The sequence below is a fragment of the Cyprinodon variegatus genome, unplaced genomic scaffold, assembly GCF_000732505.1.
Source record: "Cyprinodon variegatus isolate N-32 unplaced genomic scaffold, C_variegatus-1.0 Scaffold31, whole genome shotgun sequence".
Classification (NCBI taxonomy): domain Eukaryota; kingdom Metazoa; phylum Chordata; class Actinopteri; order Cyprinodontiformes; family Cyprinodontidae; genus Cyprinodon; species Cyprinodon variegatus.
In genome coordinates, this window is record NW_015150484.1 from 228,615 (window position 1) to 242,287 (window position 13,673).

A 13,673-nucleotide genomic window follows, 5' to 3' on the forward strand; every position below is an offset into this window, starting at 1 on the left:
ATTATTTTTGCATTTTAAAAGAAACGTTAATAATTCAACGGCTTTGTAAAATTTTAAATGCTTACAAGTTTCTTACTTGATTTTAATGAATTTATTTGCAATTAAACAGATAAAGACAAATTTTCTGTTGAGAAAATGCGAAATTCAGTAGATATTTTAATGAAATAAAGCATGTGAAATAAATTTACATTAGGTAAGACACAAAGTATAGACAATAGACTTAACTGGTTATTAAATCATTAGCAAACTATGGTTTATTGAGCAATGCCATCTGACCTTGTCTTAAGCTTAATCATTCAAGTAAAATGATGGGGAAACAATGATAACCATCTGCAGGATCTTTAAGCTCTAACACAAGATGAAATCTAGTAAAAAAAATAAATCAAGCCCAGTTACCCAAACCAAATACATAACCAGCAGCATCTGCAGCAGAGAATATGAGCAATGATTTTTTTAAAACTGACTATTAATTGCTTTTTTTCCTAAGGAGAGTTAAGGGTGCTCAAACCAACAGTCACGTTTTTAGCCAAAGTAGTACCCATAGAGAAACCATGTTTGCATGGAAACCATGCAAATTCAACAAAGTCCCTGGGGCATGATTAAAATGAAGAAGTTGCCTGGTGTAAGGCTACAGTGCTAACCAATAGTAAACCCATTAAACCATTTTTAAATCATTAAAAAGAAACATTTCAACTGCTGCAATCTCCTCGAGACCATAAGATATTACATCGTGTGTTTCTAGGCAGATAACAAAGTACGAGTGTGTATAAGTTAAATGATTTCTAGACCCCCTAAGGATGTATAATATTGCTTTAGAAAATGAAAGGGAAATACAACAATAATACAAACAACTGCTGAGGCAATCTCTCAGGAAAGGAAACCAACTGATCGTATTGTTTCCCTAAGCGGCTGGCTTTGTAATGATTTTTATGAAAAGGTTCTGCTGACAGTAAAAAAATAGAAACTAAGGAGGCTGAGATCTTCCACAGCTGCCTTTAAATACCTCACTTGTTGGGTCAGAGGTATAAGAGAGGTGGCTTGACTTCTATCCCCTTATCAATCATCAATCCCTTTTACAAAACACATGGGGGGAGAAATAAGGCACCCTGAAGCAGCTCTTGTTACATGAAAGAACCAACATGGAGTGATTTGTGTGTGACTTGGTGTTGGTGTGTTGGCTGCTCCTGCTGTGGCATGAGAGTGACGACCATTTCTCTGATTTTACCATCATAGTCAGTACAGTTTGTACCTAAGTGAGGACCTTTTTCTGGTCACTTCCTTTAGTTGGGTTTGGTGTCAGTTGAGTTTTGGTTAAGGTTGGAGTTAGATGTTTGCTGGTAATGTTAGGTTTAGGGTTACTGACAGTTCAGTTTTAAGAGAAGGTATAATATCTCACCTCTAATAGCAATATTGCATCCGACTGCTGGGTTAAACACTCCAATTAAAGAAGCAAAATTAGCTGCTTCTTGAATCCAAATCCTCCAAAAGCAAAACCAAACTGAAACGAGCAAAAATAATAAAAATTCCAATGATAAAATAAAGAGTTCTGTAAGATAAATAGGTCTAAATATCAATTATCTTTTAATTTATAAAAGGTGTGGCAAAAATTACCTTGTACTACTGGTAGGCAAAGAAATAATCCAAGAGAAACAAAAGAAGAATGTTCTCCTGTCCATATTATTTATCAGTTAGAGAACTACAGAGAACAAAGATGAAGATTCACCTATCTGCTGCTGTGGATCTCTGCATCACTGTTCTTTTGCTCTGATCAGAACAAACAGAAAAAGCTTCTCTACTACAGAACCTGATCCAGAGATCAAAAACATTTCGTTATTTTTATTTGCTGTTCCATGTTGGAGACGATTCTCATAGTGGATCAATTACTAATTAATTGTATCCCTCCTTACATTTACAGTAGATAATCATATTTTTCCTTCATATTTATAGCTCAGCAGTCATTGTGGTTACTTTACTTTCATCCTTTAGGCTACTCATTTATTAGCAGTTTCCACGGTTACTGCTGTGATTTCCCAATTAATATGTAATGTTCTGACTGCTTGTTTTTGCACGTTTCTGTTCTGCAAAACATAAAAAATCCTAGAAATAGATCACCTCACATTTATCTTTCCTATCACATCCTAATGTGGCCCATTTCAAGAGCTGCTGCGTTTCTCTCAGCTGATCAGTAGATGTAGGTTGTTGAACCTGTCACACTGTGAGATTCCTCCTTCTAGACATCAGACACAATTGGATAATCATTGCAGTTTATATGTAGTTGCACAACTCTCAAAAATATATATATATCTTTTGTTTACACAGAGTGTATACAAAATCACATTTCGTTTTGTTCAGAACATTTCTATACCATAAAGTGCAGCAGTGATGAAAAACAAACAGCAACATAGGACCACAGATTTAGAGCTACGACCAGATTCCTTCACAATATTCCAACAGTTCTCTTCTGTCCTTGATGGGTCTAAAGATATCGTTAAAAGACTATTCCAGGTGACAAATTAGAGGGATTTTTGTTAATTTAGCAGTCAATTTCTTACTTATTTCTTCTTTAAATATGGATGTCTGACAGATACCAATCAATATCTACTCAAACCATCTCTTACCAGAGAGCAGAAGATAAGGAGGGAGTTATTTCAGCATTACGTTGAAACCAATCATGCTTAAAATAAAAAAAAAAAGCGAAACATAAATACCCTGATGCATCTCAAAAATAATAATAATGATTATAATGATGATAATAATAATAAGTCATCTGAACAAGTTCTTTTTTGCAGAAATGTTCTGTTTTGCAGAGACTTCCTGGAGGAGGAAGGTAAAAATAGTTTGCATAACCCTTACAAATGGAGTCCCCCCCCCCCCCATGCCCATCAGTGAGGTCTAGAAGCACAAGATCTATATCCAACCATTCAGCAAATAAACTGCTACATGGCTGTACAACTTATTTTGGCATTTGACCAATTAGATGAGCCCTTGAATGATATATATTATCTACTGTAAATTAAGTTGGAAAAAAAAAAGTTAAGTCAAGAAAAAAAGGTAAAAAGCTAATTGAAAAGTTAAAAAGTAAAGTTATAAAGTTAATAAGCCTATTTAACAATTATTTTCAGGTTTATAAACTAAAAAATGTAAGTGCCAGTATCAGCATTAATGCCTATAAGGTTATGTTGTAGCAAAAAATGTGTTTCATTCACTTTTCAATAACACTAAAGGCTTGAAATTTTGATTTTCAAAGTTCCGTAAAAATTAAAAAAATTAAAAAATATCCACTGGACTTGGTTTCCAAGATTTGAAGACTTTAGAATTTTTACGGAATGACTATTACCTGGATGACTAAGAATCTTCATCAGCAGATAATCAAAGTATTTCACTGAGTGCATTATAAAGGGTTAATAAAGTTTTAGAATGGCCCAACAAAAGTACAGAACTACATTTTCCCAAAGATATGTGGGTTCACACAAAGTCTTCAGATCAGACAAGTAATGTCCTCATAATCTGTTAGATCCAGGGGACCTCTGCTTTGAACAGCGGCCACGTTTTACTTCTAATGAAAAAGGTCTAAATGTTAAAATTGAACCAAAAGCTGCTTCATTATGACTTCCTATAAAATAAAGATGTTTACAGATTTTAAGAGACCAACATGGTGCAGTGTGGCATATATAGGTCTAAATAATTTATCTAAAAAAATCCATCTAATCCATGAAAAAAAAGTTTAAAATGAATAATTACAGCATTATTTCATGCTTTAATCTGATCCCCAATACCATACCACAGCCGATCATTAGTGGTTTTACACATCACTGATGGGCAGTAACTTCCCTTTAAGCTAAATCTTATAAATACATAGATAATATCAGTTTCAAAACATCCCCACATTTATTGCTTTTCACACAGTTTCCTCCAGAAAAGTTTTGCGAAAACTGAAGCCAGGATAATATTAATGTTCCTGTTTGTCATCAAAAGCGTCCACATCAATGACAGCCTCAGTGAGGCGCCTGAGGATCTGTCTTAATAGAGCCATGTGGCATGTAGGCTTGTGTTCAGTGTTGATGCCTTGGCTGTTAATCTAGAGTTTTATAATATCTGTAATAACCATTGAAGAACTCTATCTGCAAAAGGCTTTTATTTTCTTTTTTCAGATGTTTACTCAGCAACAGTAAATGTTTACACTGCATTAAAATAGTCCCATCTGTAATAGTACAGCAGAAAATGTCTTTAAATCGAAAGCACTGATGAACTTAAAAAGTGATATATTTGAAAAAATGGCTTAAGAATTTTGTGTTGCTATGATGCTTTTGTTGTGAAGAAATCTGTTCCAACAAGTGATTTTTAAATGTCATTATTTTACCTTTTTTTGACACCAGGGGGTGTAGAGAGGGAAAGAAAGCAACAAAGGTTTCTATAGGTCAGAATTCCAACCCAGGATAAGATTGAAGCCCCACACTCTACCCATAAGCTGCCACCTTACCTGGTAAGTTTATTTTGATGCTACTGAAATAATACATCAGTTTTAGATAATAAACTAAACTAGAAAAACATCATAAGCCCTGACCATCTTCCCTCTCACTTTTGAAGAAAATCATTCCCACAGTATGATACCGTCACCTCCAGTAGTAACACAGATGTACACTATTAGGCTTTTCCTACTATTCACATGAGGACTAAAGATTTTAGTTTTGCAGTAGTCATGTCTGACCACGGCACCATTATCAACAATTTATAAAGTCTCCCACCACATCTTGCACTTCAAAAAAGTCTTCTGTTTCTCCTGTTTCTGTCTTTGAAAATTAGTTTTTGACGCTCTCTCTCAAAGCTATAGATTCGTGGAGTGCAGTACCAATAGTTGTTGCCTTCGCATTAGCTCTAGACCCCTGTAGCTCCTCCAGACTTATCATACGACCCTTTTAATGCTTATTAAAGTTGCCTAAAAGCTATTTTTCATGCATCTCTCTTTTATTTTATAAATCATTTTACATAAAGTAAGAGACTTGTTTGATTGTAGTTGAGTATGCTATACTCCTTGATCATTTTCCTATATTTCAGTTATTGTACTGAGGTCTGGGGTAAAACATATACCAGTAACACATAAGCCCTTGTTCCTTCTGCAAGAAAGAGCAATTGGAAACATCAGTAAGAAAGGTTACCGAGAGAACACCTATCATTTATTTATTGAAAAGAAGAGTTCTTAAATTTAAGGAACTTGTTGACCTGAAAATCCTGATTATTATGTGGGAAGCTAATAAAAAATTTAAAAAATTACCAGAATTTTCGGGAAATGTATGCACAGACATTGTTTATACAGAAATGTCCATCTGTTTATGGCATTAAACTGTGAGTGTGGAAACTAAATGCTGTACAAGTGTTTATAAATTAAAGAAAAAAATTACAAAGATAAAACTCTGAAAGATTATTTAATTAATTTCTATTTATCTATATAGCTCCAATTCACAACACATGTCCTCTCAAGGTACTTTACAGAGACAATTCAACCAGATCATAGAGTCAAATTGATTCAAAGTTTTTTATCTACAGTAAGGAAAATTGCATTGACTCATTGACTCAAAGGCAATCCTTCACACTAAGCATGCTTGTAGCGACAGTGGTGAGGAAAACTCCATTTTTAAAAGGAAGAAACCTCCAGCAGAACCAGCCTCAGTGTGAGCGGCCATCTGCCGAGGCCGACTGGGGTTCAAGGAGACAGAAGCAGAGATACAAAATACAACTGTCATTCAGCTGCACTGGTGGCCCCGTCCAGACTTAAACGTAGACACAACTTTATTTATCTCTTGGGATTACTCCTGGGAAATTCTGGTAGCTTATATAGAGTAGAAAGGGCAGAGTTAAAGCAAGATGCCATTAAAAATAAAAATACAACCAACAATATAAAAAGAGTGTATTTACAGTAGTAGCTATTCAAAATTTCCCCACTTTCCTTGATGGGCCCTTGGTTGGTCCCCTGCAATTCCTTTTTAAACATCAATCTTTATACTAAAATATTTTTCTGTCATGATTTGTGGACATTAACATCTAAAGAGAAGCGTCACCTCCTGGTCAGACCCTTTAATGCAGTGAAAGGGTGGAGTCAGAGTGAAAAAATATGCAAGAGGGTATCACTCCAGTGACTGGAAGTTGGAGGGGATTTCCCTGATAGTTGGAGGGAAGTGGGCTGCAATTCAGCTTTTGACTGAGAAGGGCCATTTTGAATGGCTGCTACTGTAGTACAAAAGTACAAAAGTCCAGGAAAGGTTCTTGTTATTATTCTCCTCTATTAATGAGGAGGAATATACATTATGAACAAATTAAAAACTTCTGAATGTAATTGCTAAGCTTTAAGATGAATTATGCTTGTTTTTTATGAGCAGTTAGGTTTTAATTATGTGAAATATAGTTTTATTTTTATTATTTTAAAGTTAGGAACAGTTAATACACGATTTATGATGTTCATGCATGGAAAAAGAAGATAATGCAATGACATGTCATGAACAAATAGTATTTTCTGTCTCTTTCATCCGACATTACTAATTAAAACGATTAAACAATATCCAAGCTGAAGAACAATAAGGCTCATTGCTATGTGCTGAGGAGCAGATTTACTCAATTCACAAATGTGGGAAGCATACATTTATGTTAATATAAATAACCCACATGCTTTTGTGTGTGTGTCTTTAATACCAACATATGTGTTTTTTTTTTTTCATTTCTCACAACAGGAATTTAAATCTTGTGGCCTCTGGTGATATCCTGTAATCATGTGGAAATAAATACGTGCAGAAAGGGATATGGAAAAAGGGAGAACTGTCAGAATGAAAAGTAGAAAATTACCATGGCCTTTAATTAGATATGGGTACCATATTCAAGCCAGCTAAGGTCTAGTTTTTCTCACAAATACTACATGTACAGTATACGTTTTCATACCTAGAATTGCACCCAAAGTGTAGTCAGCAAAAATATACACTTATTTAGAAGACAACTTTACAAAAAAAAAAACAACAAGAATTAGACCAGACCATAAATTTGAAAGAATTATAATTCACATTTTGGAGTAAGATTAACTTGAAATGGGATAACATCTTACTGTGTTTACTCAGCCCAACAAATGCTAGTTGTTAATTTTGTGAATGGGGAATTTCAGTTTTTTTCAGAGATCAGGAATCCTACTTGATCGAGTATTCAAACCCATGACTGCCCTTTTTATTGGGTCAGAGGCACGGGCAGAATCCATGTGATCATCTTTATGGAAAAAACAAGCAAACCAGTCAGTCATGCTAATTGTTACATAACTTGAAAACAGTTTACAACAACACAGTTGGAGACACTTGCAGCTAAATAAGATTGCATTCTAAAGACAGACAGACAGAAAAAAGGAGAAAGAGCCACAAAAAGAACAAAGTTAAACTCCTATAGCCAACTTTATCTCAGCACTTATTCCAAAAAATACTTTTATTTATTACTGTCTTATAACAGTTGAATTCAATTTCAATTCAGTTTATTTACATAGCGCCTATTCACAACACATGTCACCTCAAGGCACTTTACAGTTCATCAGATCATACAGTCAAATTTATTCAAAGTTTTCTATCTAAGGAAAACCAGTTGATTGCATTGACTCCTTGACTCGAATGCAATCCCTCACACTAAGCATGCTTGTAGCAACAGTGGAGAGGAAAAACTCTCTTTTAACAGGAAGAAACCTCCAGCAGAACCAGGCTCAGTGTGAGCATGCCCGGTCCAGGAAACACACAGCCAGGCAGATGAGATTGTGTTATGTTTGTCCACCAACTTATTTTTTGTGTGTTTTTTATTTTTTTGCAGACTTTATGAGGATTCCATGAGAAAAGTGTGTTAGCATGTCCCTGCACTCAACCGTGTTGTGATTCAGTACTCTGTTGGACTGCATTTACTTCTGCAGTTGGGGATCTGTTTTCATGCCTCGGCAGTTTGCGCGTTGTATTTACACTGAGATTTCTGCATGACCTCTTTAACATAACCACACTCTTGTCATTCTTGGTTAACGTGCAGCGTCCTCAGCAACTGACCATGCAGCACCCTCCCACACCTTCCATAGACAACATGATGCAATGAATAACATTTGATGATGGTATGCATCAAAGTGATACATTTCTAATATCTGTTTGTGTTTTAAAAGAACATAGGATCAAACAAAAAGCTTGAAAAGGTTTCTAAAAGGAAACCAATTTCTCTGTTGAGGTGCGTTTGATGTGGGTTGCATACATTACCTTTCAAAAGTAGTAACAAAGTGCATCGTGTACATGTTCCCTCTATGAATGCCTTGTAAAACAATCTTTTAGGGTACATCTCCACCAGCTTTACTTGAGAGACCAATTTCAGTCCAATTGGATAAAAAAAAAAAAAACTATTTTAAATATTTGCCATGAATCTTCAGCTGGGTTTAAATGTGTAGTGGGGCATGTTCTTCTTCCAGGTGGATCATCAAAATAAGTGGTCCTCCTAATTGTCAATCATTCTGTGCCTGAGCACTTTCAGGTGCATATGTGTGATGAGCTACAATTTCAGCCAGTCATTGAAGCCCATCTTTCTCACTTTCTTTCTTGATTCTTTGTCCTAAATATATTTTCACTTGGAGAGTCTGACAAAGTGGAAAAATGCAAATTTTCTTTTGGAAAGTCAGCTTGCATGAACGATGCAAACAACAACTTTTAAACAGAGCGTGCACGAGGAGAATTGGGCTCCTGCAAATGTTTAATAGCAAATGTTTAATAGGCGTTCCCTCTCAGGGTTGTGCATGTGCATTTCTTTTTCTTAAGTGGAGAGAGTGGGTCTTTTCAAAAATTCGCAAAAATCCTTCCCTTTAACTTTAAGACTAGACTGCAATCTAAACATTTCCTTTCACACTCTCTGCGTTAAATCTTGTACTGATGGTAGATAGACCCCTGCCCCAGTCTACAGTCTTTTGCAGCGTCTAGGAGGTTTTCTTCAAGAATTATCTTTGGCTGCATCTATCTGAGCAAAGGCCTATATAGTAGCCAAATTTCTGTCTATTTAATAGAAAATTTAAACAGTGCTTGTTATACAGTACAGTATTTTGGTCCATTATAAAATCTTAATAAATGCAATGAGGTGTGCAGCTTTAAGATTCAGGTCAAACTTTTGCAATTGACTTTAGCTCTGTGAAAGTACAGTGATGCTTATGTCAGTGTTAAAGGAGAGAAAAATGCATGTCTGAAGGGGAATGGGTGAGTCATGTGCCATATATTGAGACTCGCAGTCCTCTTATATATTTCCACTTTGCAGTTGTATTTTGAAAACACTCCCTCAGGCAAAGCAGACATGTGCACAGCTCTCAACTGCACGTCGACTAATCGACATTTTGAGTTTACTTAACTGAAAACATGAAGTGGATGTTTTTAAAGCTTTGCTGGCTGTATGTTTTATTTGCATAAAAATTCATCTAATTAGGTAGATGAATATGTTTACTAAAACACAACCACAACATTCTCTTGTTTAAATGTTCAGCTTATTTCCTTTCTTCCCCCATGTTCCCTCCTTTTTCCTTGCCTCTATTTTACTTCCCTCCATCATTACAATCAGAGTCAGCACTGGAGCTGAGAAAATGGATGGTGTGCCTATTTTTAGAATTAGGGAAGGAGGGCAAACCAAAAGTAAGCTATGGAGAGAGGGAGGTTAAAGTGAGGAGGAGGAGGAGGAGGTGGAGGAAGAAGAAGAGGAGGAGGAGTGATGTGTGGAGGAGATAAATCTCCATTCAGACTGTCTCTGCTCAGAGACAGCTGATGCTTCAGAGCAGCATTGTTGGATTCAAACACAGAAGCTTTAATAAGACAAAAACGGACAAATTTAGTTACAACTGCAACAAAGACAAAGGATTATAGACAAACCAACGGCTGCCGTCTGTGTGCAGGTCAGTATGAAGGCAAAGCATCAATACAGCATTGTGAATAGAAATGCATGTGTTTAAAAGGCACTATTTTCTGCTTCAGCTCTGAGCTCCGAGCGTGGAGCCATTTTTAGATGTTGTGTATCAAAGGAGGGATTTATATTTAGCCCTGGTTACACCTTGTAAGGAATCTGGGAGAGGCTGGTGTTTTGTGGTTTGAGGCGCTTCTCTATATTTGGCCACGAAGGTTAAAACAAATATATTTTGTGAGCTTTGCATGAGGTTAAAGGCAAAAATACTGACTGATACATTCTGAGACATATTTTTGACATGACTGAGATGGAGATTTAAAATAGTCTGTTTATCCAGCTAGGATCGGTTTTGTTTGGTCTGCAGCTCCAGAGTAAGCAGGGGGATGATGCTTAAAACGAGGGAGATGAGAGACAGAGAGAGAGGGAGGCTTGTTTGTTTGGCTTGATTGATGCAGTCAGTTGATGGCTATTGGAAAAAAAAAGGCAGGCTCCAAACTGCTCTGAATCATGTGAGCAACTTCTAGATTATGTCACTGGAAAACCACATTAGCCTGATGAGGGAAAATAAGGTTCAAAATAATGCAAACAAAAACAAAAATATCTCCTAAACAAGTATTTTATTTTTAATTCATTGTTAATCTGCAAAGCTTTGTAACTTATATGTGAAAGAGACCTGACTATGTTTGATATTTTTTTTTAGGAAAATACAAATACTTCTTTGTTTTTATTTATTACAGACCCAGCTAGTCATTCAGGCCAGGTCTGAGTGGAGCAGCAGATTGAGGTATGAAGATAACCTCATACACGCGCTGTATTCATGTCCAAAGATTCAGGTAGTTCGGGGGTGGCAACATAAAAGCAATAAATACATTATGAAGCTAGATTATAATTTACATTGATTATATAGGTAACTTTAACAAGGGATGTGGCTTTTGGATCACATATAACTCTTAAAACATCCATCCTGGCTCTTTGTAATTTTGACCAAAATAATTTGAGGTTTTATTCAAATGGTATTAGAAGTTAGTCAAATGTACAAAATGCAATAAAGTGCATGCATTATATGACAGGGCAGTGGACTGGTATATCTATGACACTGCAAAATGTAGATCAATATGTAAACAAAATGGGACACTTAAATACTTGATAGATGTCAGTCAGACAATAGTTGAAGCTAAAGCCAAAAAGCATCTTTACTTAAGAAGCTGACTGTTGACAGAGTATTGTAGGAAAGCTTAAGCCTGGAAAGTTGAGTGGAAGCAAAAATAAGGGACGCAGGCAACGGGGATTAGCCCACACTTTGGCTGACTTAGAGTCAGTGATTCGAGAACAAACAAACACGGATGGGCCAAAGGCACAGTCAAAATAAGTGGAGTCACTTTAATCTATGCTCCAAAAGAAATAAGCAAGTAAAGGGTTGCCGTGGTCCTGGCTGTGAGTTACAGTGCCAATGACACTGGTAGTAACAGCAACACAAACATGGAAAGTGATCACGGTGAGGATAGTTTCACAACAGTTGTATGAGGCGTAGGATTCCTCTTCACCGTCTTCACCACAGGCAGAGGAAATTGCAGGAAGGGAGGAAGGTTCTGTGTCCAGCAGCTCTGAGCCGTATCGGTTTGAGCTGTTGGCCCTAAATATTCCCAAAGCGATGCTTGATGATGTTGCAATAACAGCATAAATCTCAAAATAAAGACTCGTCAAACCCGCTTGATTGGTTTTTGCACCGACTGTATTCTTTAAATTCAGGTGTCCTTTCTCAAAATAAGAAAAATAATAATCTAAAACTACACTTGTCTGATCCAAATGTTTTAAACATCTGTCATGAATATTATATCTTAAAAAACGGTTTTTAAGAAATCTTTCAAAGATTTTGCTTCCTAGATGTACATCTAAGGTTTTGAATTTAAAATGATTTCCCTCCCTCCTCTGTCTTTCAGCCATGAGGCTGAGGTCCAGACTGCTAAACAAGAGAAGAGCTATGCTTCCCACAATCAGAGAGGGCATGGAGGAGAGAGTGAAGGACCTAAATGAAGCTAACACATTGCACTTCCCCGACAACAGCCAGGGTATTTCATCTGAGGACTACTTTCTCTCCATCTGCCACCTGGCCCGTCCCACCTTCCCAACCGGAGATGTATTCCCCCCAAATCTCCATGCATTTCAGCAGAATGCTGTAGAACAGAGAATTATCGGGACCGCTTTGTCTCCGCTGGATTTCAGTCTGAAGGAGGAAACCAGTGGCACTGACCTCCGGCCAGTGGAGGAGAAGAAACTGGATGGAGAGCTGATGTGCTGCAACTCTGATCCACTTGAGTATCTTTATGGAAACCAAAACAACCTCCTGGCCCTATCAGGAAGGGTGAGGAAAGCAATTGCTAAGGGGCAGCTGGCGAGGCAACGTGGGGACATCATGGAAGGCGAAGCTCGGAGGAGATCAAACAGCATCCCCAACACTTCAACTACAGATTTACAGTTTCAGCGTGGGAGTAGTTCCCATGAAATTATCTGCAAAACTCACACCTCAGTGTACCCTCCAGGATACAGCTTAACCATTTCAGAAGCCAGGAGAGGTGATCAAGTGGACAAAGGAGCAGAAGCAGAAAAATTGAATCAAGCCACCCAACAGTCCTTCATCTCCCAGTGGATTTCAGAATGTAGGTCAGCATGGAGGGAGGCGCGTCAGCGGGCCTGTATGCTGCCTGCTATTGCTGAGGTCTAGGGAGCACAGGTGCATTGACTGGGGCATTCCTGAAAGAAAAAAGTTATCTTTTCTTTCCTGAGCTGAGACATGCAAAGCAGAGTCAGCTGAAGGTTGTCAGAGGATGTGATAGCAGCTTCTGATCACCCAAAATCCAACCAAGCACCCCAACTTGTTATTTATTCTGCCAGTTACTGTGTACACACTCAACTGACGTAATATAAAGCATTTAAAGATAAATTCATTTATAGGAGCTAATTATGAATTCCTATAAATAAATAATTATGCATTTTTTTTTAAGATTATAACTTATTTTTACTTTTCTTAAATAAATGCAACATGGCCCTAAATAGTTTAGACCACTAGCATATGTACAAATACATCTTTGAAGTATACAGAGAAAAAGAAATATTGTTTTGCTATTTCAATGTTTCATCTTCTCCGTTTTTGATGGTGATCTTAAAAATAAATGAACATGAACCAATCTGTGAAGGCTGTTTTACATATTACAGCAATTACCTGTAAATCAATAAATAAACTCATTTTTTATATGCAGTCAGTGATTTTTCCTGCCAGCCACATCATTGCACAGTTTTGCCTGCGGAAACCCCTCAACAACAACCTTGCTCTTGGCTGCGCCTGGTGCCGAGCAGTAGAGTTTCTATGGTAACTGTCGTGGGATCATGTGCTGGTAAACATAGGTGTGGAGGAAGATGGACTACGCACAGATGATAGCAGCTAACCCACACAGGCAAGATGTGGTCCATTTGTTGCTCTTCAGCTCCTAAATGACAAAGAAAAAATTCACAAAAATTGAAAATGAGGGCCACAACAGTCCACTATTGCCATCACCGAATGAAAATAAGCTAAGTTACCATTAGGAAGAAAGGCCTGTAATTCATTTTAGTCAAATTTTATGTATGATCCACAAGAGGGCAGACATGTGCTTTTAATTGAGAAATCTATCTATCTATCTATCTATCTATCTATCTATCTATCTATCTATCTATCTATCTATCTATCTATCTATCTATCTATCTATCTATCTATCTAT

At 36.9% G+C, this 13,673-nt stretch overlaps 1 protein-coding gene across 2 annotated transcripts; it reads left to right on the plus strand.

Annotated features, from left to right (window-relative positions):
- The first annotated feature begins 9,726 nt into the window (after positions 1 to 9,726).
- LOC107101615 lies at positions 9,727 to 13,138 on the plus strand. Of its 2 annotated transcripts, XM_015400603.1 has the most exons (3): positions 9,727 to 9,910; positions 10,656 to 10,702; positions 11,859 to 13,138. In XM_015400603.1, exon 3 carries the CDS (start codon positions 11,861 to 11,863, stop codon positions 12,638 to 12,640), a length of 780 nt encoding a protein of 259 aa, XP_015256089.1. In that variant the 5' UTR covers positions 9,727 to 9,910; positions 10,656 to 10,702; positions 11,859 to 11,860; the 3' UTR covers positions 12,641 to 13,138. The 2 variants fall into 2 exon arrangements, with proteins under 2 accessions (XP_015256089.1, XP_015256098.1); XM_015400612.1 differs by lacking the exon at positions 10,656 to 10,702.
- Positions 13,139 to 13,673: the final 535 nt, after the last annotated feature.

What these genes read in the sequence shown, in the direction of transcription:
- LOC107101615 (XM_015400603.1), top strand. Translation starts at nt 11,861, where the DNA reads ATGAGGCTGAGGTCCAGACTGCTAAACAAGAGAAGAGCTATGCTTCCC.